The sequence below is a fragment of the Pristis pectinata genome, chromosome 8, assembly GCF_009764475.1.
Source record: "Pristis pectinata isolate sPriPec2 chromosome 8, sPriPec2.1.pri, whole genome shotgun sequence".
Lineage (NCBI taxonomy): Eukaryota > Metazoa > Chordata > Chondrichthyes > Rhinopristiformes > Pristidae > Pristis > Pristis pectinata.
Window position 1 is genome coordinate 57,187,502 of NC_067412.1, and position 26,520 is coordinate 57,214,021.

The following is a 26,520-nucleotide window of genomic DNA, read 5'->3' on the forward strand; positions in this document are numbered from 1 at the left end:
GAGAAAAGAGGATGTTCTGGAACTTTTGAAAATCATTGGGATAGACAAGTCACCAGGACCGTATGGGATATATCCAAGGTTATTACGGGAAGTGAGGGAAGAGATTGCTGTGCCTTTGGTGATGTTCTTTGTATCCTCACTGGCCACAGGAGTAGTGTTAGGTGATTGGAAGGTGGCAAATGTTGTTCCTTCATTTAAGAAGGGAATTATAGACCAGTGAGTCACTTCAGTGGTGGGCAAATTACTGGAGAAGAGTCTTAGGGACAGGATTTATGGGCATTTGAAGAAGTATAGACTGATTAGGGACAGTCAGCAGGGCTTTGTGAGGGGCAGGTCATGCCTCATGAGCCTGATTGAATTCTTTGAAGATGTGACAAAGCACATTGATGAAGGTCGAGCAGTGGATGTGGTGTACATGGATTTTAGTAAGACATTTGATAAGGTTCCTCATGGAAAGCTCATTCAGAAAGTCAGGAGGCATGGGATCCGGGGAAACTTGGCTGCGTGAATTCAGAATTGGCTCGTCCATAGAAGAGAGAGGGTGGTGTTAGATGAAGCGTAGTCTGCCTGGAGGTTGGTGACCAGTGGTATTCTGCAGGAATCTGTTCTGGGACCCCTGCTTTTTGTGATTTTTATAAATGACTTGGATGAGGAAGTGGAAGGGTGGGTTAGTAAGTTTGCTGATGGTACAAAGGTTGGTGGTGTTGTGGATAGTGTTGAAGGTTGCTGTAGGTTAATGTTCTATGTTCTATGAATGTGTGCACTTCGTGGTGCTGATCACATTGGTGGATGCCGCACATGTTGCACAATCAGACCCAACAGTCAATTGAACGAGAGACCAGACTGAACAAATTTACTAAAAGCAGCCACTGCTCTATATCACAAAGTTCCTGTTTGTCGTTCAAAACAATAATCTCAGGCTGCTTTTTATTTTTTCTAAATAGAATCAGAGTGTTCACTGTCAGTCCTTATCCATTTTGCTCATGTTGACAATGAAATTTTAGGAACTTCAATTTTCAACAAAATAAAACACATCATAGAACATACACTGAATAAAATTAACTCATTGTAAATCATGCATACACAGATTTATGTTTGCAGGTAATGCAAGTTTAGGCAACCCCCACAGAGAACTGGAAGGAAATTCTGACAAAGGTTTGGACAGGATATTTACAAATTTGCACATTGCTTACCCTTCAACACTTCTGCAGAAAAGAAAACACACTTAATGCAATTATGTGGGCTCAAAATGAAATAAAATGCCTCACTTGCAGCTTGTATGTAGAGTACAAACTTCAAGTCAAGGAAATACTGCAGTAATAGTGCATCTTGGGAAGTCAAATTGAGGTAGGACTTTCACTGTGAAAGGTAGGGCCCTGGACAGTGTTGTAGAACAGAGCAACTTTGGAGTTCAGATACATAATTCGCTGAAAGTGGAGTCACAGGTAGACAGAGTGGTGAAGGTAGCATTTGAAACGCTGGCTTCAGTCAGGGCACCGAGTACAGAAGTTGGGATGTTATGTTGTAGTTGTACAAGACATTGGTGAGGTCATATATGGAGTGTTGTGTTCACTTTTGGTCACCCTGCCATAGGAAAAATGCCATTAAGCTGGATAGAGTGTAGCGGAGATTTACAAGGATGTTGACAGGACTCGAGGGACTGAGTTATAGAGAGAGGTTGAGCAGGCTAGGACTTTTTTTCCTTGAAGTGCAGGAGACAGGAGGGATGATATTTTGAGTTGTATATAATCATGAGGGGCATAGATAGGTTGAACGCACAGTCCTTTTCCCAGGGTTGGGGAATCAAGAACTAGAGGGGATACATTTAAGGTGCGAGGGGAAACATTGAGGGGCAACATTTTTTTTAAAAAGCACAACACATGGTATCTATGTGGAATGAGCTGCCAGAGGAAGTGGTTGAGACAGGAACAATAACAACTTTTAACAGACAGTTGGACATATCCATGGATAGGAAAAGGGGTGGAAGATGGAAATCAGGGCTACTCCCGAGGACCCAGAAGAACAGGCTCTATGAGGTTTTGGGGCTGGTGTTGAGCTATGCAGGACAGGTTCAGAGCTTGGGACGTGCGGCAGTTGGCGAGGGGCTGGACTAATACTAAAATGACAGCAGCTGTTCAAGCATCAACCATGCAGGGGGCACTTAACCAAAATTACCTGAATGTCATGAAGCAAGCTCAGAAGGATAGTTCACATGAGGAAAAGTTCATCATCAGTCATACAGTGCTGAAATAAACAACGCAACACCATTACCTACACCAGTTCCTCTCATCATCTCAGGATACAGACTTTTCAGCCAATTAATTCTGAACCCAACAACTAAACTGCTGACAAGCTCCCAAAGACTATTTTGGTTTGGAAACATAGAAAATAGAAGTGGGAGCAGGCCATTTGACCCTTTAAAACTGCTCTGCTATTCAACATGAACACATCTAATTTAATACTCTACTCCCAGTTTCTCCCAATAACCTGTCTGCTTGATATCCATCTGTCTCCTTCTTGTACAAAATCAGGAAAGACTTGGTCTCTACAGCCCTCAACGAATTCTATGGGATCACGAACAAGTGACGAAATCTTTCCTCATCTCAGTGAGATTTTCTTGCCCTGTAATGTAAGACAGAGGCTGAAACCCCTCATTGTAGGACCCCGACCAGGGGAAACATCCTCCTTGTACCCAGTCTGTTGACTCCTCTCAGCATTTTGTCAGCTTCATTCCGATTCCTTCCAAACTCCAGTGAGTATAAACCTAATCTCTCTTCTTACAGCAGTTATAATTATGGGGGCGTCAACCTGATACATTAATTTTGTTTATCTTTCCTTAGATGCTGCCTAACCTGCTGAGTGTTTCCAGCATTTTGTTTTTATTCTAGTGAATACAAACCTAGTTGACCTAATATCTCTTCAAATGGAAGTCATGTCATCCGAGAGATCAACCTGGGGATACTTCACTGAACTCCCTCCATGGGAAGTATTTTCTTTCTTTAGATAAGGAGACCAAAGTTGCAAGCAATGCTCCACATGTGGTTTCACCAAGGCCTTGTATAACTGTTGCAATTGGAGCTTAATATCTGAAGGACAGCAAATACAAGAGACTGTTGCATTTCTTTGATATTTCACTAAATGACAGTTTTGATGAAGTGTTTGCCACCAAAGTGGAACATGAACTCTTCTGACAGAATTGTGAAGTGCCACAAACAAAGCCGCAGCTGAGATAACAAGTGGGTTATGTGATTGTGCACCTCATGTTGAACTCAGTGGTCAAATATTAATTTTACACAATAGAGCCTTGAAACCTACAAAGACCTGTTCTTCACTTGAACAGAGCATTTAGTGCAGGAAGAGCTTAATGCACTGCTGCTAACTACAAAACATATTTTGTTGAAATGCCAGTATTGTTCATTGAGTCATACAGCACAGTAACAGGTCTTTTGATATCCACTGCATCAATGCTGACCATCATGTACCCATCCATACCAGTCCCGTTTGCCAGAATTTGGTTTGTAGTCTTCTATACCTGGTGATTCAAGTGCTCTTCTTAAATATTGGGTGTACCTGACTCCACCACACCCCTCAGTCAGTGTGTTCTAGTTCCAAGCCATCATCTGGATCAAAAATAATTCTTCTTCTTCTTACCCCAAAAATAATTCTTATTCTTACCCGAAACCTGTTTATTAACTCACATTAAAAAGACACGTGCTCACCTCTTCAAAAAGGTTCTCACAAATACTGGGTGCCATCAACTGCACAAATATAGCAATCTGACCACATCCACAGCAACCAAGAGTATTTATTAACTTCAAAGGATTTTCACTCGTTGCACAGCAAATGTTCAACCCCAAAGTTCATTCAGGTGGGCAATGTATTGCTTGGGAATTGTAATGTTGCATTCATATGTAGCTGTGCAACATTCCAGATCATTCTAGAAAGTTGATACAAAGTATATCCAACTTTACATGATCAAATAAGGCTTCCACCAATAAGGCTTCTGAGACCTAGAAGAGCCATGTGACATTAAGTGTGTCATAACTGTCCAACACTGTGACACAGACCGCAGGAGTTCAGGATGGCAATACTGTGGCTGGACGATGTTTTAACTGTCTCAGTCCAAGCTCTGCATCTGCATCTTTAAACCCATCTGACTTCAAGGGGGTTCTTAAAACCCACTCAAAGCTTTTTTCATAATTTCCTTATGTGGCTTGATTGGATTGGATCAATTCAGATGAAGGGTCTTGACTCGAAATGTTAACTATCATTTCCCACCACTCTGTAGAAAGGATGTTTCTAATGCACTGGAGATGGTGCAGGGTAAATTCCCCAGGATGTTGCCCGAGATGGAGTGCTTCAGTCACGAAGAGAGACTGGATAGGCCAGGATTGTTTCCCTTGTAGCAGAGGAGACTGAAGGATGCAATGATGGAGGGATACAAAATTATATAGGGCATAGATAGTGTAGATAGTAAGAAACTTTTCCCCACAGCAGAGGTGTATAAAACCAGAAGGAACAGGTTTAATGCAAGGGATTTAATGCAAGGGAGATTTAGAGGAGATCTAAAGGAGGACCTTTCACCCAGAGGGAGGTTAAAATCCAAACTCACTCTCTGATGGAGTGGTGGAAGCAGAAACTCTCACATTTAAAAGATACAGTATCTAGACTATCAATAGAATTGCCAAGGCGCACAAGGTTGTAGGCCAAGTGCTGAAAAATGGGATTATTATTGATGGATACTTTATGGTTGGCATGTTTGACTGAAGAGCCAATTTCTCTGCTGTATGTCCAGTACTCTGGGACTATGATTCTATGACCTGATATTTATACAGCACCTCTAACATAGTGAACAGTCCCAAGATGTCAGATATAAACTGGCTGACCAATGTGTCCAAAAGCTTATAAATAGAGATAGGTAATGTCCTAATGGAGAAGGAGGTTGTGAAGCACAGGGAGAAGACTCCAGAAATGAGACCTTGGACAGCAGAAACACTGAGCAGAATGGAACTGTACAGGGATCAATTACTTTCCTGTGTAAATGTTGTTGTTAAAAAAAATGTTATAGCTAACCTCAATACATCCTGTTCTCAAATGTCAAGCAGAGGGCTGACCGCAGGCAGTAGTTACGGTGTTCCAACTAGGGCCATACAAATAAGCTCATCTTTTTAGGTAGAATGTTAATTACCGCAGTCACTTGAAAAAAAAAGTAGCACAAATCAATGACACTTTGCCAGGACATAAAACTGAAGTACACTAATAGGAAAGGCTAAAAACTAATGTTGATGAAACCTCAAGTCATTTTATAGCTTATCCACACTTAGAAATCCTCCAAGTTGTATCTGAGGGATCTCTCTGTTTAAAATTACAGTAATCACACACAGTCACTGCTGTAGATGGTATGGAGAAGAACACTGACATTTGACAAATTACCAAAAGCATTTCATGCACCAGAAGCTCATTCTATGTAAAGTGAACAGGAAGTGGTATCATTTGTGTGTTTGGGACATTGTGATGAGAAACAAAGAGTATATATATTTTGATTTATCTGCTTCGGTAGTGTTGTGTGGATGTGTTGGCTATATTGAGATCATTTCTCTTATATGCAATTATTTGTTCTCCATTTGTGGTTAGGATTAAGAACATGGATTTTTCTTTTTTGTTGACCTGAACTTAGGATAAAGAGCACTATCTACAAGTTGTCAAATGATACCAAAAGTAACAATATTGCAAATAGTAGGTAACTAGTGGTTGGCTTTACGTGGACGGGTGAAATGCACAGACGCATTACAGGTGTAATTTAATGTGGTTTAAGTGTGAAGTGATGGACTTCGGGAAACACAGCTGAGACAACATCTAAAAGGGACCACTTTGTCAGGGTACAGGAGCAAAGTCACTCAAGAGTTCACAAATCTTAGAAGTTGACACGGCAAGTCCACAAGACAATAAGGAAGCCATGGCAGACATTTGATTTTGCAAACAGGCCCATACGGTATAAGAACAATGAAATGATGCCAAAATTTTATGCTAGGTAATCCTGTATTCAAATAGAAGCAATACAGGGAAGCACAGTCTAATACTGTGGAGAGGGTATGGGCAGTTGTCTTTATTCCCCCACAGTCCTCTACTCTTTGGTAGGTATAGATTTGGCAAAGGTTACAGCTGGCTGTACTAAAAACAGAAATTTTGGAAATGCTCAGCAGCTTAGGCAGCAGCTATGGAAAGAAACAGTTAACCTTGCAGGGCACCTAGGTGTCACAGCACATGTGTGAAGTGATTTGTAACTCCGCCAGATTGGCTTTTGAAACAATTCCTTGAAAATAAGCATGTTTCCCATGTGATTAGCTCTCTGATTGTAACTAGTCTATACACAATACCTTTTCAACAACACTTGTTCCATTTTATGAATTCATCATATTACACATTCAAAGAAAGAGTCATGGGGTAATGATGCTATATAATTCCTCAAAACAATGGTGAAAACAGATTGCAGCAAAATACCTAGTTGTGTAAAGGGTCTTCTCAATCGTAAAATTACTGGTAATAATTATGAATGAAGCACCAGACATGATAGCTGCTCTGAACATAAAAAGGAAAGCAGTAGTCAAAAGGTTATTATCAAAACACTCAGCTGTTTGAGTGCTGTTCACAACAGGAAAATGTTTGAATTGCATCTTTTAGGTCCATGATGACACATGCACCACCCTGCCGGACTATCTACTGCATTATTCCTGAAGATCATTGTTGTCTTCATTTTGCCAAACTATGTCTTTAGTGTGTACCTAGCTCTTGGAGCCATGAAGCCATTGGCTTTGGTCAGTGACTAACGCCAGTGGCTTCACTTTTAAAATTGCTATTAATCACTTGCCTGAAACTCTAGTCCATGTCTTCCCATATGTGGAATGCATATTTGATGGAGACAGGAGACTATCATAACAAAATCTCCTTTTATCCACATGATCAAACAACTTCTTGTCACATGACATCCTTTCTATCACATGACAAATCACTTCAGCAAATAAGCTTTAATTAAGCTGTTTAACACATTAGTCATTACCACACCAGCAGTTTTTAAACAATGTTATTCGCACATACCAAAGTGTTGATAAACTAAGTAGAATGTACAATATCATTAGTCTGAAGAGATTACAAGGTTCTTTCTGTCTTCTGCATCAGACTCAGAGTTGTATGGCACAGAAACATGCTCTTCAGCCTGACTCATCCACGCCAAACAAGACGTCTATCTAAACTAATCTCATTTTCCTGCATTTGGCCCATATCCCTCTCTCCTTTCCTATCCATACACCTGTCCAGATGTCTTATTTTAAAAAAACTCTGGTTCCTTGCCCCTCAAATCTTCTTTAAGTATTTCCCCTCTCACCTTAAACCTATGTTCTCTAGTTTTAGATTCCCCTACCTTGGAAAATGTCAGTGACTATCTATCCTATCTATGCCCCTCGTAATTCTTATAAACCTCCATAACGTCACCCCGCTGCCTCCTGCGCTCCAATAAGAACAATCCCAGCCTATCCTATCTCTCCTTGTGACTAAAGCCCTCCATTCCAGGCAACATCCTAGTAAATCTCATCTGCACTCTTTCTAGCACTACCACATCTTTTCTATAGTGTTTTGGCCAGAACTGCTCACAATATTCCAAGTGTGACTAACTAACATCTTTTACAGTTGCTACATGATGTCCCAACTCTTAAACTCAATATCCTTGCCTATGAAGGCAAGCAAACTAAACACCTTCTTCACCACAGCTGCCCAGAAGTTCCAGTAATGACAGTGTGTTTTACAACAGGCTGACACTGCTATAGAGAGTGATACCAACTCAAAGTGAAGTTGTAAGCAAGTTTATCTTGGACTCATCTTTGACCATTTTTTAACATAAAATGACATAGTGTTCGGAGCATCGGAGTGTGAGCGAGTGGCCTGAGGAACGAGAGCAACCTACCTTCGAGCTGATTGGTGGAGTAACCTATCTTCACTATATAAGAGAGGCATTGTCTAGCAGAGCTGTCGTCGGGGAGCGGTTGTCGACAGAGTGGTCTGAGTCAGAGTGGTAAGGCTTTGGCTCAACAGGCTTCGGCGAGAACAGGTAAGAGGTGAGAATTATAGTAAGGGGGTAAGTTACTGGTTTATTTATTTAGTAGCATTAGCAGTATGCATCTAGGATTAGTGTTGTGCTTGGAGTGCCAGATGTGGGGACCCAGGGAGACTTCCAGCCTCCCTGAGGACTACATCTGCGCCAGGACTACAGATGCGACTCCTTAGGGACCATGTTAGGGATCTGGAGCTGCAGTTTGATGACCTTCAGTTAATTAGGGAAAGTGAGGAGGTGATTGACAGAAGCTATGGAGAGATAGTAGGGAGCACCTCTGTGGCAGTCCCCCTCAGAAATCAGTATATCGTTTTAGATACTGTTGGAGAGGATGACCTGACAGAGGAAGACCACGGCAAATGGGATTCTGGCACTGTGCCTGGTGCTGTGGTCCAGAGATCAAGGAGAAATGCGGTGGTTATAGGGGATTCCATAGTGAGGGGAACAGACAGGAGATTCTGCGAGCCCGATAAGGATACCTGGATGGTGTGTTGCCTCCCTGATGCCAGGGTACGGGATGTCTCAGATCGGGTCCAGAGTATTCTACATCGGTCTTCATTGTGGAAGACATCAGCAATATACCTGATAGTCAGGGGTCTCAGGGAACAGAATTGAGTACTGTCAAGATTACTAGAGAGAAGGTGCTTGGGAAGCTAAATGAACTGAGGACAGATAAGTCTCCTGGACCAGATGAAGTGCACCCTCAGATTCTTAAGGACGTGGCTTTAGAGATTATGGGGGCATTGGAGATGATTTTCCAGTAATCAATAGACTCTGGCATGGTTCCAGAGGACTGGAAGGTGAAAATGTAGTTCCGCTGTTTAAGAAAGGAGGAAGGCAGCAAAAGGGAAATTACAGGCCTATTAGTCTGACATCGGTGGTTGGAAAGTTATTGGAGTCGATCCTCAAGGACGAGGTTATGGAATACCTAGAGGTGCATGACGAGATAGGTCCAAGCTAGCATGGTTTCATGAAGGGAAGATCCTGCCTGTCCAATCTATTGGAATTTTTTGAGTAATCTCAAGTAGGATGGACAAGGGAGAGGCTGTGGATGTTGTGTATTTGGATTTTCAAAAGGCCTTCGACAAGGTGCCGCACAAGAGGTTACTTAATAAGTTGAGAGCCCATGGAATTACAGGAAAGATATTAGAATGGGTGGAGCATTGGCTGGTAGCCAGAAAGCAAAGGGTGGGAATAAAGGGATCCTGTTCTGGTTAGTTGCCGGTTACTAGTAGTGTTCTGCAGGGGTCGGTGTTGGGGCCGCCTCTTTTTACACTGTATATCAATGATTTAGATTATGGAAGAAATGGTTTTGTGGCTAAGTTTGCAGATGACACCAAGATAGGTGGATGTTGTGTGAAATGGTTCTTTTCATTCATAAAGATCAAGGACTCTGGACACGAGCTTTGAATATCAAAACTAGTTTAATCACAAAGGCAAACGTGGGGACAGAATGGATGGGAACCGACACACATTCACATACACGCAGGAGATCGCGAACATGCAGGGGGGCATCGCAACTAGGATAAGATACACACACACACAGACACACACACACACACACTGATACACACAAGCACAATAACAATGTACAACTTCAGGATATAATACTTCAATGCTTGACCCACACTAGCATTGGCTCTAAGACTGCCTGGAATCTGAGTGAAACGCTCCCAAACCACATGATAATGCATTCTTACCAGTGATCTCCGCAGCATTGTCTAACTACTCCTGGGGTCGTCAAAAGAGGAAGGGCTAGGGGATTGCAGCCTTTTTTATGGTGCTAGGAGGCTGGGTGGAGCCTCACTGTTGTGATTTAAATAAGCCAATGGTCAGGCAAGTTCAGAGACAAAAGGTACTCTCACACCTGAGGGGTGGGTGGAGCCGCACTTTGATTGACAGTAGTATCACTTCCGATCAGAGGAGCAATGCCGTCCTCCAGTCAGCGGGGGTCAGTGTCATTACTGTCACGTTCCTGGTTTTCGGTGTTTTAAGAGGGATAGGGGAGGGGGGAGAAGAGGAGGAGGGGTGGCGATACTGGTCAGGGACACTGTTACGGCTGTGGAAAAGATGGATGTTGTAGAAGGATCATCTCTAGAGTCCGTATGTGTGGAATTAAGGAACAAGAAAGGAGCAGTTACTCTACTAGGAGTATTCTATAGGCCCCCCGGTAGCAGTAGAGATATAGAGGAGCAGATTGGCAGGCAGTGTTTGGAGAGAAGCAAAAATAACAGGGTTGTTATAATGGGAGACTTCAACTTCCCAAATATAGACTGGAACCTGCTTAGTGCCAAAGGTTTAGATGGGACGGAATTTGTTAAATGTGTCCAGGAGGGATTCCTGACACAGTATGTCGACAGGCCGACTAGAGGGAATGCCATGTTAGATCTAGTTTTAGGAAATGAACCAGGACAGGTGAAGGATCTATTGGTGGGTGAGCATTTGGGGGACAGTGACCATTGCTCCATAACCTTTAAAATTGTCATGGACAGGGACAGGTGCAGAGAGGACAAGAGGTTTTTCAACTGGGGAAGGGCGAACTACGAGGCTATAAGGAGAGAACTTGGGAGTGTAAATTGGGATGTCCTTTTTGAAGGAAAATGTACCATAGAGATGTGGTCGATGTTCAGGGATCTTATGCAGGATGTTAGGGATAAATATGTCCCGGTGAGGCAGAGAAGGAATGGCAGGGTGAAGGAACCGTGGGTGACGAGAGAGGTGGAATGACTTGTTAGGGAGAAGAAGGTAGCATACGTGAGATATAAGCAGCAAGGTTCAGACAGGGCCCGTGAGGAATATAGGGTAGTGGGGAAGGAACTTAAGAAAGGGCTGAGGAGAGCTAGAAGGGGACATGAAAAGGCTTTGGCTAGTAGGGTTAAGGAAAATCCCAAGGCCTTTTTCACATACGTGAAGGGTAGGAGGATGGCTAGGGTAAAGGTAGGTCCGATTAAGGACAAAGGTGGGAGAATTTGCCTGGAGGCGGCGGAAGTGGGAGAAGTTCTCAATGAGTACTTCTCTTCGGTATTCACCAGGGAGAGGGGTCTTGATGATGTGGAAGGGAGTGCTGGTAGGGGTAATGTTCTCGAGGTTGTAGATATCAAGAGAGAGAATGTGTTGAAGTTGTTAAATAATATTAAGACAGATAAATCTCCGGGCCCTGACGGGATTTTCCCCAGGCTGCTTCGAGAGGCTAGGGAGGAGATTGTTGAACCGCTGGTAAGGATCTTTGAGTCCTCGTTGTCCACGGGGATGGTGTCAGAGGATTGGAGGGTTGCGAATGTTGTCCCCTTGTTCAAAAAAGGTAATAGGGATAGGCCAGGGAATAATAGACCAGTGAGTCTCACGTCTGTGGTGGGTAAGCTGTTAGAAAGGATTTTAAGGGATAGGATTTATGAACACCTTGAGAATCATGGACTGATTAGGGACAGCCAGCATGGCTTTGTGAAGGGAAGATCTTGCCTCACAAGCCTGATAGAGTTCTTTGAGGAGGTGACCAGGAAGATTGATGAGGGCAGTGCGGTGGATGTGGTTTACATGGATTTTAGTAAGGCATTTGATAAGGTTCCTCATGGTAGGCTTCTTCAGAAGGTCAGAGGCCAAGGGATCCAAGGAAGCTTGGCTGTGTGGATTAGGAATTGGCTTGCCTGTAGAAAGCAGAGGGTTGTGGTGGAAGGAGTGCCCTCGGATTGGAAGGCATTGACTAGTGTGTCCCGCAGGGATCGGTTCTGGGACCTCTACTTTTTGTGATATTTATAGATGACTTAGATGAGGGGGTGGAGGGCTGGGTTAGTAAGTTTGCGGACGACACTAAGATAGGTGGTGTTGTGGATAGTGTGGAGGGCTGTCGGAGCTTACAGAGGGATATTGATAGGATGCAGAGCTGGGCTGACAAGTGGCAGATGGAGTTCAATCCGGAGAAGTGTGAGGTGGTACACTTTGGAAGGACAAACTCCAGGGCAGAGTACTGGGTGAATAGCAAGGTACTTGGCAGTGTGGAGGAGAAGAGGGATCTGGGGGTTCATATTCACAGTTCATTGAAAGTTGCCTCACAGGTGGAAAAAGCAGTTAAGAAGGCCAATGGGATGTTGGCTTTCATAAGTCGCGGGATTGAGTTTAAGAGCCGCGAGGTGATGATGCAGCTTTACAAAACTCTAGTTAGGCCACACTTAGAGTACTGTGTTCAGTTCTGGTCGCCTCATTATAGGAAGGATGTGGAGGCATTGTAGAGGGTGCAGAGGAGATTTACCAAGATGCTGCCTGGATTAGAGAGTATTGAATATGAGGAGAGGCTTAAGGTGTTAGGGCTTTATTCACTGGAAAGGAGGAGGATGAGAGGAGACATGATAGAGGTATATAAAATACTGAGAGGAATAGATAGAGTAGACAGTCAGCGCCTCCTTCCCAGGGCACCAATGCTCAAGACGAGAGGTCATGGCTTTAAGGTTATGGGTGGGAGGTTCAGTGGAGATGTCAGGGGGAGGTTTTTCACCCAGAGAGTGATTGGTGCATGGAATGCACTGCCTGGGGTGGTGGTGGAGGCAGATACATTGGACAAGTTCAAGAGCTTGTTGGATAGGCATATGGAGGAGTGTGGGATGGGGGGATATGCGGGAGGAAGGGGTTAGGTAGTGTGAGGGTGGTTTGATGGACGGCACAACATGGTGGGCCGAAGGGCCTGTTTTGTGCTGTATGGTTCTATGGTTCTATGGTTCACGTGACAGCCATGTGCTGTCTCACTACAGTGGACGAGCAGGAAGTGTTGAAGAAACAGAAAGGTTGCAGAGAGACTTGGACAGTTTAGGAGAATGGGCAAAGAAATGGCAGATGAGATTCAATGTTGAGGAATGTGCAGTTGTACATCTTGGAAGAAGAAATAAACGGGCAGATTATTACCTAGATGGGGAGAAAATTAAAAATCCGGAAGTGCAAAGGGACTTGGGGGTACTCGTGCAGGATACCCTAAAAGTTAACCACCAGGTTGGATTGGCAGTAAGGAAAGCGAATGCTATGTTGGCATTTATTTCGAGAGGTATAGCACATAAAAGTCAGGATGTGTTGATGAGGCTCTATGGGGCACTGGTGAGACCTCATTTGGAATACTGTGTGCAGTTTTGGGCCCCTTATCTTAGAAAGGATGTACTGATGTTGGAGAGGGTTCAGAGAAGATTTACAAGGATGATTCCCGGAATGATAGGGCTTACATACGAGGAGCGTTTTTCGGCTCTTGGACTGTATTCATTGGAGTACAAAAGAATGAGAGGGGACCTCATAGAAGCATTTTGAATGTTGAAAGGACTGGACAGAGTAGATGAGGCTAAGTTGTTTTCCTTGATGGGTTAGTCCAGGACAAGAGGGCACAGTCTTAGAATTAGAGGGTTCCATTTAGAACAGAGATGAGGAGAGATTTCTTTAGCCAGAGGGTCGTGGATTTATAGAATTCGTTGCCACATACAGCTGTGGAGGCCCGATCATTGGGGGTGTTTAAGGAGGAGATTGATAGATATCTAGTTAGTCAGGGTATCAAGGGATATGGGGAAAAGGCTGGGAATTGGGGCTAGATGGGAGAATAGCTTAGCTCATGGTGAAGTGGCAGAGCAGACTCGGTCGGCCGAATGGCCTACCTTCTGCTCCTTTGTCTTGTGAAATCATTAGAAAAATGGCTTAAAAAGCAAAGCAAGGAATAATCTACTTGCCAGACATTCAGGCTCCACTTGGGGTGCAAAAGGCTCCTTGCTATATTCAACTATTCTTACAAAGCATGACTCAAAGCCAAGTTCAGTGCCCCTGCATGCTGGTTCATAACATATGAAGTTATTGTGCCAAGAAATTGAATCAATTAGTGCTTGTTTTTCATGTGCAAATTGTGCATAAAGATAACTTAACTCAAGTTAGCAATCATTTCTCAGTGAGGTTGTACCCACTGGGAAAGAAGCCTTGATAAAATTTATATTTGTCTGGCTGACCGTCTGGCATCAGTTGCAAACTTAATTGCATCGCGATTTATGCACCACGTTTCCTCTGTTGCTGGCATTAGACAGAGCTTCTGGTTGCAACCTGCAATCTCATTGGATTGGAACAGTCACACAAAAAAGGAGCACATTGACTGCCATGGAAAGGTTTTCTTTAATGTCTGGTTCCCTTCCAGGTGGTCGGTGTTGCCAGGATGTGTGAATTAGAAGCTTTTCATGCAGCTATTAGAAACCGCACTGATCCAGTTCTGAGAAAAAACTACCCCTACGCTGTTTCTAAGTTTTGGTAGTTAATTTCTAGATATTTTGCAAAGGATTTGATGGGGCTATCAGCACATGTCTTGAGTAATGGTAAGAGTTAGCAAACATGGTAAAATGAAAGGCAGACATCAATAGCAGGAGCAGTAAGCAGTGTTCAGAGCATGGAGGGGTATGGCAGCTTAATGGTTAATTTACTGGACAGTAGACAAAGTCTGGACCACAGTTGTGAGTTTGAATCCCAACCTGACAGAGTGAAAGATGAAACCCAATTGCTGGGCATTTACAACCCATGCTCTGTCAGGCACTTTTGACCCAAACCCTGCCCATGACTTCATGTCTTCAGTGGTATTGCTCCCCTTCAGTGCCAAAGGTGGAGTACAAAGTGTCCCCTGAAGGAAGACATCAGATTCTTTCCCACAGAGCCACTACCATACTCCTAGGCTGTGAGGTCAGGCAGGTTTGCAATCTGCTGGACGAAAGTGTGCAACACCCCACCCCCCCACCCCTCCCCCCATCCAGTCAATTTCAATGCCATGATGGTAGCAGCTTTCACCTTGCTGGTATCTCTCTGATCCTGGCTGGCATGAAGCAAAGTTTTGATGAAAGGGACTGAGCTTCCCTGACCTCACACATACTTCGGATGTCCTTTTCTATGGAAGTGAAAACCTATTCCATCAAACACCGCACCATGGATGAGACAATGCCAGCTGGCAAGGAGGTTCCCATCACTTCTCCCCTGACAAAGCTAGCTCTGCAAAAGTTTGAGGAGGCACCTTACTATGCTCCTTTACATCTCTCTCTCAGCGAGATTTTCTGGCAAGTCAGAGAATGCACTCAGCATATCTAGAAGTATATCAATCTTCAGATGAGGAACTGGTGTGGGCCTTATCAACAGGGTATGGGCATACTTGCTTCTGGTGCCAGATATCCAACCGTATGAACAGGGACCTTTAAATTAGCCAGCACTTTTGGGGTAACGTAAAATGCAAGTGGCGTGAAGTTTTCCTCCTTGCTTGTTAGTGCCTTCATTCTCAGCATTGACAGAGGAAAAAAGGAGAGTTAGCCAGGTGGGATCACCACCGATTTTGCAATGATAAAAGCTAAGTAACATGATAATGCGAACCTGTGATCACCAGTACTAATTCCTGCAACTCACTGAGAAGAGAGGCCCAAGATGGTCTTTCTCTCACAATATTCTACAAGACAGAGTGGAAGTGATTCACAATGTCAACACATGCAGATGACAGAGCAGAGATGTGACTGTGAGTTGTGAGAGGAGTAAGAGACACAGCAGTGGTGAGTGAGTGAACAGTGTGTACTGGCAGTTGAAGAGATGGTGAAATGTATGCATGCGTGTATGTCTAAGTTCTGCAATGTTGGATTTGCCGAATGATATTTGAGGTTTACAGCCCAAATCCTGACCAACTGAGTGAAGATAATGGAACTTCTTCCAGCACTGATCCCAGGTTTGTGAGGACTCATAGGTGTCACTGATCTCATTGTCACTTGCTCATAATACCTCCTCCTTATAACATAGGGTGGCCTCACTTTTTGCTCCCAGCAGGTTCAATTGTTCCTGCAGTGGCAATAGATCAGATTTCTTAGCATCTGACTTCCAATTCTCTTCTGACATCCAAGCTGTAATGTATAGATACACAGGTCAGGGATGAACTGATCCACACACTGCAATTAGCCAGTGGTTCTGTACAGAACCATCAGCAAAGGGAGGCACAATTCGAGCAGATGGGAGAGAATGTGGAGGCTTGCTCCCACCAGGTGGAAGTCTATTTCCGCCATGGACATTGGAAGCTCCAGACAACTTCCAACAGTAGAGCATCTTAGTTGCTGTCAAATATGCATGCTGAATGAGTTATTAACCATTAATAAAATCCATCGCTTTGTACACAGATTTATGCATGTGAAACACAAGGAACTTAAATAAGATACATATATTTTATTCAAGGATTCTTCACCAACTCCCTTAGGATTATATCGTATGACTAACTGTCCAAAGAGCAGTTAGTTATATGATGTAATCCTAAGGGAGTGACAACCTTAAAGTAAGGATTGTTGTTTACATCCTATATTACATACATTACACTGCTTTCCCTATTTTGGAAAATAAAAAGAAACAAAAACTGATGTAATGTATTTACAACTTTTATAAATTTAGCCAAGTCATAAGTTTTCATATTCTCTGCAATCTTCACCAAATCCCAGAATCATAGAATGCTTAAGGCATAAAGGAAGCCATTCTGCCCATTGTCCATACTAGTTCTACATAAGACTTATCCAGATAGCTGAACACCCTTGCCTGCTCCCCATAATTCTTTCCTTTCAGATACTTATCCAGCTCCCTTTGAATGCTACAATTGAAACTGCCTCCATCATTACATCCAGCAATGCATTCCAGACCCCAACTACTTGCAATGTAAACATGCTTTTCCTCTTAATACTTTTACTTCTTCTGTCAATCACCTTCCTTCTATGTCTCCTAGTTCTTTACCTTTCCACCAATGGGAATTGTTTCCCTCCAATGTCTATACCCTAAATGTCTTTAAGTACAAAAAGTGTGGCACCCAGGACTGAAGACAATCTGTCGATGTTTTATAAAGGTTGATCATGACTTCCTTGCTCTTGTGCACTGTTTCTATTTATGAAGCCCAGATCCATCTGCTTTCTTATTTACTTTGTCAACCTGCCCTGCCACTCTCAATGAACTATGCACACTTACCTCCAGATATCTCTGCTCTTCTATCACTTTTATAGCAATACCCTCAAATTATTATTCCCTCTTCCATTCATTCCAACAGTATGTCACACTCCAGGAATAATGCCTATTGGAGAATTTGAGTGACCAGAGGAGGTGCAATACCTGCCCTTTTACCTCTGTGTTTCCTACTACTCAGGGATCAAAACATTGCTTCCAGATGAAGAAACAATTCACTTGCATGTCTTTCAATTTAGCATACTGCATTCAGTGCTTACGATGTGAGTCCTCTACACTGAAGAAATCAGATGCAGATTGGGCTTGCAGAACATCTCTGCTGAGTCCATTAGGGTGATCCTTAGCTTTCAATTGCCTGTCACCTTAGTTCTCTATTCCACCCCCACTCTGACTTCTCCATCACTGGTTCAATGAAGCCCAATGCAAGCTCAAGCATCTTATCTTTTGCAGGGGAATGTCACAGCCTTTGAGACGCAACATTAAATTTATCAAGACAAAAGAGACTAGAACAATCCAGAAAAATCTGGAACAAAAAAAAACACCGTAATGTCAGCGTGTCAAGCAACATTTGTGGAGACAGAAAGTGTAGGTGGACATTTCAAGCTGATACTCTGCATCAGGACTGAGAGGGAAGAGGAGTAATTGCCAGTGTCTAACAGTATGAGGGAGGAGTAGGTGGAAGGTGGAACCAGGTGAGGGGATGGGGAATGATGGGCAGGTGGGGAAAGGGAGGGGAGAAGGGATGGGAAAGGTGAACAAAGAGAGAAGAAACCTTGGTGCTCAGGTGAGTGCAAGTGAGAGCAGAACACCAGGGGTGTGGGTTACCTGAAATTGTAAAATTCAATGTTCATACCATTGGGTTGTAAGCTACCAAAGTGTAATATCAGATATTGTTCTTCAAATTTGCATTTGGCCTTTCCATAGCAATGGAGAAGGCCAAGGCCAGACAGGTTGGTGTAGGATTGGAAAGGAGGGGTAAAATGACAGGTAGCCATAAGCTCGAGATGGTTGTTATGGACAGAGCACAGACACTGCAAAACAGTCTACGGTTGGTTTCTCCAACGTAGAGGAAGACACATCGTGAAAACTGGATTCAACGATTTCAGATAACTAGTTTTTGCAATTTGAAAGGTCATCAAACTGGAATGTTAACTTTGTTTTTCCCTCTCCACAGATGTTGTGTTCAGATTTTATTTTGGATTTCTAGCATTGGATGTTTTGTGCTTTTCTTATTGAATGGCAGAGCAGTGTCACAGAGCTGTACGGTTTACTCCTGCACCAGTTTCTGTTGTTTTGACCATTCATATCCAGTTTACACAGCTGTGCCCTGCAGAAGTGATTGCTTAAAAGACTTAAGGTGTTAGCACTCTCATCACAAAATAAAATCCACCACCTTTTCTTCAAGCGCTTTCTCATAAAAATACGTTAATATTTATTTTTGAACAAAAGAGATAACTAATTTTCAGATAAGAAGTTGTCTTTTTCTAGTTTATCTCATCACTAACTGAACCATATGACTTTCTACCCTCAGGTAATGCTAATTTTATTTGCTCTCAATGGAGTTGAGAATGCATTGTCCTTACTCTCAGTGCCCTGGGTTAGGGTGAAGACAATTAAATCTAGCATCTCATAAAGGATGTGGAATGTGGGTGTTACTGCTTGCTGAATACTTTACACCTGTCAGATATCTGTTATTTGTTTGACTAGACAACTGCACTTGTGCAAAGACTTGATGTCTAAAGGAGACGAAGGACACTTTGGAAGGACAAACTCCAGGGCAGAGTACTGGGTAAACGGCAAGGTACTTGGCAGTGTGGAGGAGCAGAGGGATCTGGGGGTTCATATTCACAGTTCATTGAAAGTTGCCTCACAGGTGGAAAGAGCAGTTAAGAAGGCCAATGGGAAGTTGGCTTTCATAAATCACGGGATTGAGTTTAAGAGCCGCGAGGTTATGATGCAGCTTTACAAAACTCTAGTTAGGCCACACTTAGAGTACTGTGTTCAGTTCTGGTCGCCTCATTATAGGAAGGATGTGGAGGCATTGGAGAGGGTGCAGAGGAGATTTACCAGGATGCTGCCTGGATTGGAGAGTATTGAATATGAGGAGAGGCTTAAGGTGTTAGGGCTTTATTCACTGGAAAGGAGGAGGATGAGAGGAGACATGATAGAGGTATATAAAATATTGAGAGGAATAGATAGACAGTCAGCACCTCCTTCCCAGGGCACCAATGCTCAAGATGAGAGGTCATGGCTTTAAGGTTATGGGTGGGAGGTTCAAGGGAGATGTCAGAGGGAGGTTTTTCACCCAAAGAGTGGTTGGTGCATGGAATGCACTGCCTGGGGTGGTGGTGGAGGCAGATACATTGAACAGGTTCAAGAGCTTGTTGGATAGGCATATGGAGGAACGTGAGATAGAGGGATATGCGGGAGGAAGGGGTTAGGTAGTGTGAGGGTGGTCTGATGGACGGCACGACACGGTGGGCCGAAGGGCCTGTTTTGTGCTGTATGGTTCTATGGTTCTATGGTTCTATGGAGGTGGAAGTCTTTATGAGAATGGATTTAAAAGCAAACAAATTATGGGAAAAGTGCATAGGTAATAACATGGCACAGATCATTGTTGTTCATAATAAAATATCTCAATTTTTTTCTTCAAGAACAGTTGCAGAATAATAAACAAAATTGCTTTTGAACCAAAAACCAAAGTTTGGAATTTATTTAGTATGCACAAACAGCACTCGGATAATGACCAAGTAATCAGTTTTAATCTCAGTAATGGTAACCATGAAACTACAAGATTGTCATTAACATTCATCTGGTTCTCTAATGTCTGTGACAGAAGACAACCTTTCAACTTTACCCGATCTGGCCTATACGTGACTGTAGACCCACCAGTGTGGGATGATTCTTAACTACCGCTACTGTTCAGGCCTTGGGCAGTTTAGTTCATAATGCTTGGACAATAAATGCCAGAATTGTCGGTAAGATCCACATCTCATGGATAAGTAAGCCCTTAATCTGTTCATGAACAGGTGTTCAAACAAAAATATAGAATGAAGCATGAAAGTGGATGTGGATGTTGGGAATTTTCCCCTGCTTGTCTTTGAAACAGTGTCATTCTTCATTAGTCACCGGAGGACAGACAGGGTTTTGGTTTAACATTTGTTAATGAGACTGCAGCATGAGAGAATAAACTCAGATTTTCAAATTTGAATCTTAGGTGTGGAATTAGAATTCACAGCCTTCTGACTCAGACGCAAGAATGTTCCTGAGGGATCCACAACTGACAGTGCAAAAAGACAGCGAGAGAAAAGGGGAGGATGTTCTCCAACAACCTTGAAGATGGAATATAACCAACCTTCCTGATTTTTTTTAAAATTTTCAGTTTTCGTTGATGGGGCTGAATCCAGCCATGACTGGGAAGGTGAGCATGTTATTGCCCATCTCCAATTGTTCTTGAACTGAGTAGCTAGCTAGAACATTAATCAAAATCACATATAAATTTTCATTGTGCCTCATATTCAGAGAATTGCATCCAGTTCAGTTCAGAAATATGAGAGCAGGGGTTTTGGATCAGGTTCTGAAACTTACAGTCATCTTCAGATTGAGGTAGTTTTATAGATTGCGCTTGATATCCCTGGGTGCCAGTTGGAGGAGGATTAATATCTGCTGTCAAATGAGAAGTAAATGTGGAACACAAGTCATCAGCACTCAGCTGATCAGATGTTCCACCTGCACATGAGTCAACTTCCAAATGATCTTTCTCTGTGTCATCATCGCTGGAAAGTTTTACTGAACTTAAGGGGACATCGGCACAGTTCCAAAGCTCTATTTCTGTGGTCTCCATTTTAATTTCCTGAACCATATCAAAATGGTGATGTACAGTCTCTGGTGCTGGAATGTGTTCAGCAATGTCATTGCTGCTTGCTTCTTCAGTGTTTTTTACACTTAAAAACTGTCGGTACTGTAAATGAGATGCTGGGACTCCAAGGCTGAAGTTCTGGGTGTAGCTTGCACAATCCTTACTTTCAGTAGGTGCTTGAAATGAGGAAGGAAGCCCCACATTGTCTCTGTCTGTGCAACCATCTTTTCCTTTCAGTAGGCTGTTAGACTCATAATTTTCACACTTCAATCCATTACTTTGGTAAAAAATATTTTCATCCATATCATCAATGAATGAGGTGGCAATGTCTATTCTCTGACTTTTCATGCAATAATCACTTGAGTGATCATTCTGTGTAATGAATGAGATATGATCATTTTCTGGATTTTCCTCAAGCTCTTGGCACTGCAGATTCACATGTAAATCCTGAGAAAGAAGGACCTGTTCGGGTAAAGAGATGTTAGCATTAAGCATCGTCTATCCAAACCTGTTCAATAGGCTTAAACCTCCAATGAGAACAAAAGTTCCCCTAGCTTAACAATCTGGTATTCAACAACAAAGCATGTGGCAATAGTACATGATCCCTCCGTATCTCCATCCATGGTTGACCACCTAGGTTTTGCTTCTGTGGCCAAATCTGCATCAAGTGAAGCTTTTAACTCCTGGTGAAATAACACTAACTAAAAAATTAGTCAAAACTTACATCCTAGTATGCCATGAGGAACCATGGGACCTTTTTTTAATAAACTTTTAAAACTGGGAGCTGAAGTTTACTTAGTTTCAATATGTTTTAAACCAAGTCCTGAGTTATGTGGTTATGTTCCTGCTGATTCCCATCAAACTTCACAGCCCTTGCACTCTAATCTGAACCGTTCCAACACCACCTCCTTGTAATTACTTACAAATGATCACCAATCACAACTCATGATTGTTAATCTCCCCCAAATGTATTCATCAAACTGACCCCTTGATCAATGACCCACCAACACTCCCAGGCTTTGTGATCAGGGAACACAACTCAAACACCATCTCTACCCCAGTTCCTCTTCAACCTACTGTGAAGACATGCTGGATCCACCCTACTCTTTCATCCCCATGATCTCCACCCTGAGCAGAGGGAAACCAGACTATTCCTGGGCTGCATTCCCCTGCCAACAGGGAGATCAGCCTGAAAGTAAATCAAGCCAGTGTCTGGCAGGAGAACTGTTAGCAGACACCCATGGCATTCAAACCATGGATCAAAACCTTTCTTTTTGGGCTTCTCCATCACAATTCAAGATATCAGAATGTCCTGGGCTATGTGATTTTGAAGAGATTGAGACATATTTCATAGCCACTATCTGTAATTCAAATATATTGTCTGTTGGTTTAGTAATTCATCATACTTCTTGTCTTTCCACTAATTCTCTTTTCCTAAAGCTATTCTCTTCTTGCACTGCCATAACCTTATTGACACCATTGTTATGTGCTCCAAAATAACATTATCCACAAGCAAGTCTCAACAATGAGTAGCAGCAAGCTATTCAGCTGTAGGATGCAAGTCAAGTCTTGCTCTCTTCTGACATCCAAGGACACACACTTGCAGCAGAGACTGTTCAAGATAGAATCAGAGCCTCCTCAGCAGCCTGTACCACTGCTTCACTGTGCAGCTAATTTCAGGACAGGCCAGCCTGGAATCTTGCAATTTTTCCGGGTTAATTAACTCATTAGATAACCTTCCTGATGAATCAAGAAGGCCTAGACTATTTCAACCAATTTAGTGATAATTTGGAAAGGTCCCAAATGTTGCTATACAGCCAGGTAGAGTAAAAGTGATTTACAGATTTACATACCAAAGATTTGGGAAGTTGTGACTGGACCAAGTGTAGACAGATAAATTCTTTCAGCATCCAAATCATAATACCAGTTCCAATTACACCTATAATGAAAACAGTTGCTGCTATCAAGGGAGCAATCCACAGTATATCTATCAGGGAAGAGAACAGACAGAAATCAGATTTAAGACCTTTGCTCAGGCAAATAGACATGGAAGTCATTTACATTTCAAGTTCCATTGTTATCTACAGCTTCTGTAATATTATGAATAGATGGAATTGTTCATAGTTAACCTGGGTTCAATGAAGATTTGTGTGACCAACTGCACAGCTAGTAGAGCCACTGCCTCGCAGTTCCAGGAACACTGATTCAATTGTCACTTCTTGTGCTGTCTATGTGGAGTTTGTATAAGGTTCCATCTGGCGATTACCTCTTCCTTGTCTGGTTTCACTTATCACCTTCCTTATCAGATTCTAGAATCTGCAGCCCTTTGTTGTCTCCGCTTATCACCTTCCAGCCCCTGAATCTACCTCTACCCTCTCCTCCCCTTACCTGGCTCCATATGCTCACCAGCCCCCTCCTCATCTGGATCCACCTATCACCTACCAGCTCCTGCCTCCCCCTCCCCCTCACCTCTTTATATTGGCTATCTCCCCTCTACACTCTCAGTCTTTACGCAGGGGCTCGACCCAAAATGATCACAGATTTTCCAGTTCATGTGGTAGGTACACAATTTGCCTTCACATGTTACTTTTTATAAAAGAGGATCATTTCACATACAAAAAATTGCATCATATAATGCAAATTAAGCAATTATTTGGTAGCAGGATTATTCAAAAGTGAGAATGTAATATTAAAAATAATTATTCAGTACAATAAAAAAATGGCAGCATTAAGATTATTTACCTGTACTTTTGGGTGAGGTAGTTATGCAAATCTTTCTAGAATCCTTCATGTAAATGTTCAGTAATGACTCAAATCTTGCTACAACACAGTATGTAAAGCTGGATTTCAGATTTTCAAACAGATAATATCCTTTCCCCAATTTATCAGGTTTTACTTTACCATTCTGGTGAGAAAAACACAAATTAATCATTGTGTACTATATAGAATGACATAAGACTAAGATACATCAAATAATCATTTCATAAACTGATTTCAGAATTCACCAATGTAGAAATGAATATACAACACAAAACTGTAAAAGAAATCATTTAATTCCCAAGTACAGTAATATTATTGTAGTGGCCTTTTTCTTATGTTAACAGTAAATACCTTATGACATAATATCTATCGACCAAGGTGTAATTTTGCTCAACAAAGGTCGCTGACAACTGATGAAGGGGATTTTTACACATAGTATAATAAGCCCCTACTGTTCTCAAATATCTAGCGATGCGAGAAAGTGTGTTCAAAAACCTGGTGAGTGATGCAGGTGGTCATGCTCTGCTGACCATGAACAGCTAAGCATCTCCAAACTAGCAGGATAGATGTGGACAAAAGAAGCAGAATCAGTTGAAAACACAGTAACTGGACAAACAGGAGCCGCACCAGTAACACCAAGGTCAGGGACCAGCAGATGCAGCTCTAGAGATGACTTTGTCTCCTCAAGTGCCTATTGCTGTCCTGACCCTGATTAATTGACCCTAAGACACAAGAACTAGGAGTAGAAGGAAGAAATTCAACCCCTCAAGTTTGCTCACAACTCTAATAAATACACCTCAAAAAGCTATAAACATAATTGCCCTTTCATAAATCCATGCTCAATCTGCTCAACCATGTTATTATTTTATACTTATAATGACACAGGAGACTATTCAGCCCATCATGTCCATGACAGCTCCCATTAGTCCCATTCCTCCTCTCCTTACTTCTTTGCGACTTATATTGTCTCCCACGTACTGTATGCATCAACTCCTTTTTGATTTTTTTTCTGCCATTAACATACACAAAGAGATAATATACAGGAGGCAATTGACATGCCTCATGTCTTTGGGATGAGGGAATCATCACCTTGTAGCGGCTAGCTACACACTACAAAATGAAGACACAGAGTCACTGGTTCGAAATCAGAAGTCGAATGAACGACAGGGGCGCAGTGCGCCTTTAATATCCCAAAACTTCCTGCGCTACAGGTCCCCCGCTGACGTCGCGCGCGGGTCACCTGACCTCCCTGCACGCAGGCTTTCCTAGCCCGACGATGGGGAAGAAGGTGGGCCCCGCGCCATCTTGGCTCGGGGCCTCCGACGACGTTCGCGATGTCGGGAGCTGGTTCGATGCCGGTGCGGTGAGTCGCTGCAACCTCTTCTTAAATGACCATCAACACAGGAGCACCTCAGGGCTGTGTGCGTAGCTCCCTGCTCTAGTCTCTCTGTACTTACAACTGTGTGGCTAAACATAAATCCAATGCCATCTACAAATTTGCTGATGACACCACTGTTGTCAGCAGAATCAGAGATGGTGACAAGGTGGAGTACAGGAGTGAGATAGGTCAACTGGATGAGCAGTGTCAATAACAACAACCTTGTGCTCACTGTCAGCAAGACCAAGGAACTGATCATGGACTTTAGGTAGGGGAAGTCAGGAGAACACACACCAGTCCTCATTGAAGGGTCTGTGGTGGAAAGGGTGAGCAGCTTCAAGTTCCTGGGTTTCAACACCTCAGAAGACCTATCCTGATCCCAGCACGTAGATGCAACTATGGAGAAGGTGCACCAGTGTCTCTATTTTCTTAGGAGTTTGAGATTCGGCAATGACATCAAAAACACTGTCAAACTTCTACAGATGTATAGTGGTAAGCATTCTGACTGGTTGCATCATGGCCTGGTATAGAAACTCCAATGCACAGGAACGCCATAGCCAGTTCCAGTACGGTTACATCTCTCCCCACCATCTAGGGCATCCACTCAAGGCAATGTCTCAGGAAGGTGACATCCATCATCAGGGCATGCCTCTTCGCAATGCTGCCTGAAGATCCACACCTCAAGGTTCAACAACAGCTTCTTCCCCACTGCCATCGTGTTCTTGAATTGACCTGAGAAGCTCTAACGCTACTTTGGACTATTTCTTTTTCACTCTCTCAGTCTTGTACTAGTGCTGTTATGTTTATTTTGTTGTTTACTTTTGTGAACATGTCAGTTATTTATGGTAATTTAAGTTTATGTTAACTTATGTTTGTCATATTTATAATGTTCTGTGTTGCTTCTGCAAAAGGTCAATTTTCATGGCAGTTATACTCCGTGTAGGTATGCCTATGACAACAATAAACTTGAAGTTGGGAGGAAACCCCTGAGTCACCAAAAGAACATGCAAAGTTCACCCAGAAACCCAAGATCAGGTTTGAGCGATGAAAGCTGTGACACAACAGAATTAGTCTCTTGATATCAGACCCTTTTCATAGATTACAGCACAAAGTATTTTTTTTAATTCCTCTCCTATTCCTTTATTCCCATTATTAATTTTCCTGCTCTGTAAGTGAGCCAAATTTTCCTTTTTACAGTAAAGGTCAACATACCATCTGCCTTCCTAACTAGTTGCTGTATCTGCAACTTGCGGTGATTTGTGTACAAGGACACACAGGTCCCGCTGAACACTAACACCTTTCAATCTCTCGCTCTTCTATTTTTTTCATATGCCCTCATAACATTTCTGGAGGCCATTCATTGATGTGGATTTTAACAGTTGAGTCCCCAGCACTAACACTTGCAGTACCTTGCTAGCCACATCTGAAAATTACACATTTATTCCAACTCTGTTTTCCGTC

General features: G+C 42.7%; 1 protein-coding gene across 7 annotated transcripts in view; it reads right to left on the minus strand.

The window, feature by feature from the left end:
- Window positions 1-19,797: 19,797 nt before the first annotated feature.
- The window catches only part of LOC127573605 (interferon lambda receptor 1-like), a 31,702-nt gene continuing 24,979 nt past the window's right edge, over window positions 19,798-26,520 (minus strand). For 6 of the 7 annotated variants that reach the window (XM_052021980.1, XM_052021974.1, XM_052021978.1 and 3 more), the window contains 3 exons: window positions 23,664-23,826; window positions 22,775-22,908; window positions 19,798-21,383 (listed from right to left, as the gene is read on the minus strand). In XM_052021980.1, the coding sequence (XP_051877940.1) occupies window positions 20,565-21,383; window positions 22,775-22,908; window positions 23,664-23,826 (1,116 nt within the window). In that variant the 3' untranslated portion in view covers window positions 19,798-20,564. The remainder of the gene's footprint in view (window positions 21,384-22,774; window positions 22,909-23,663; window positions 23,827-26,520) is intronic. The other variant, XM_052021981.1, reaches the window with a different exon arrangement.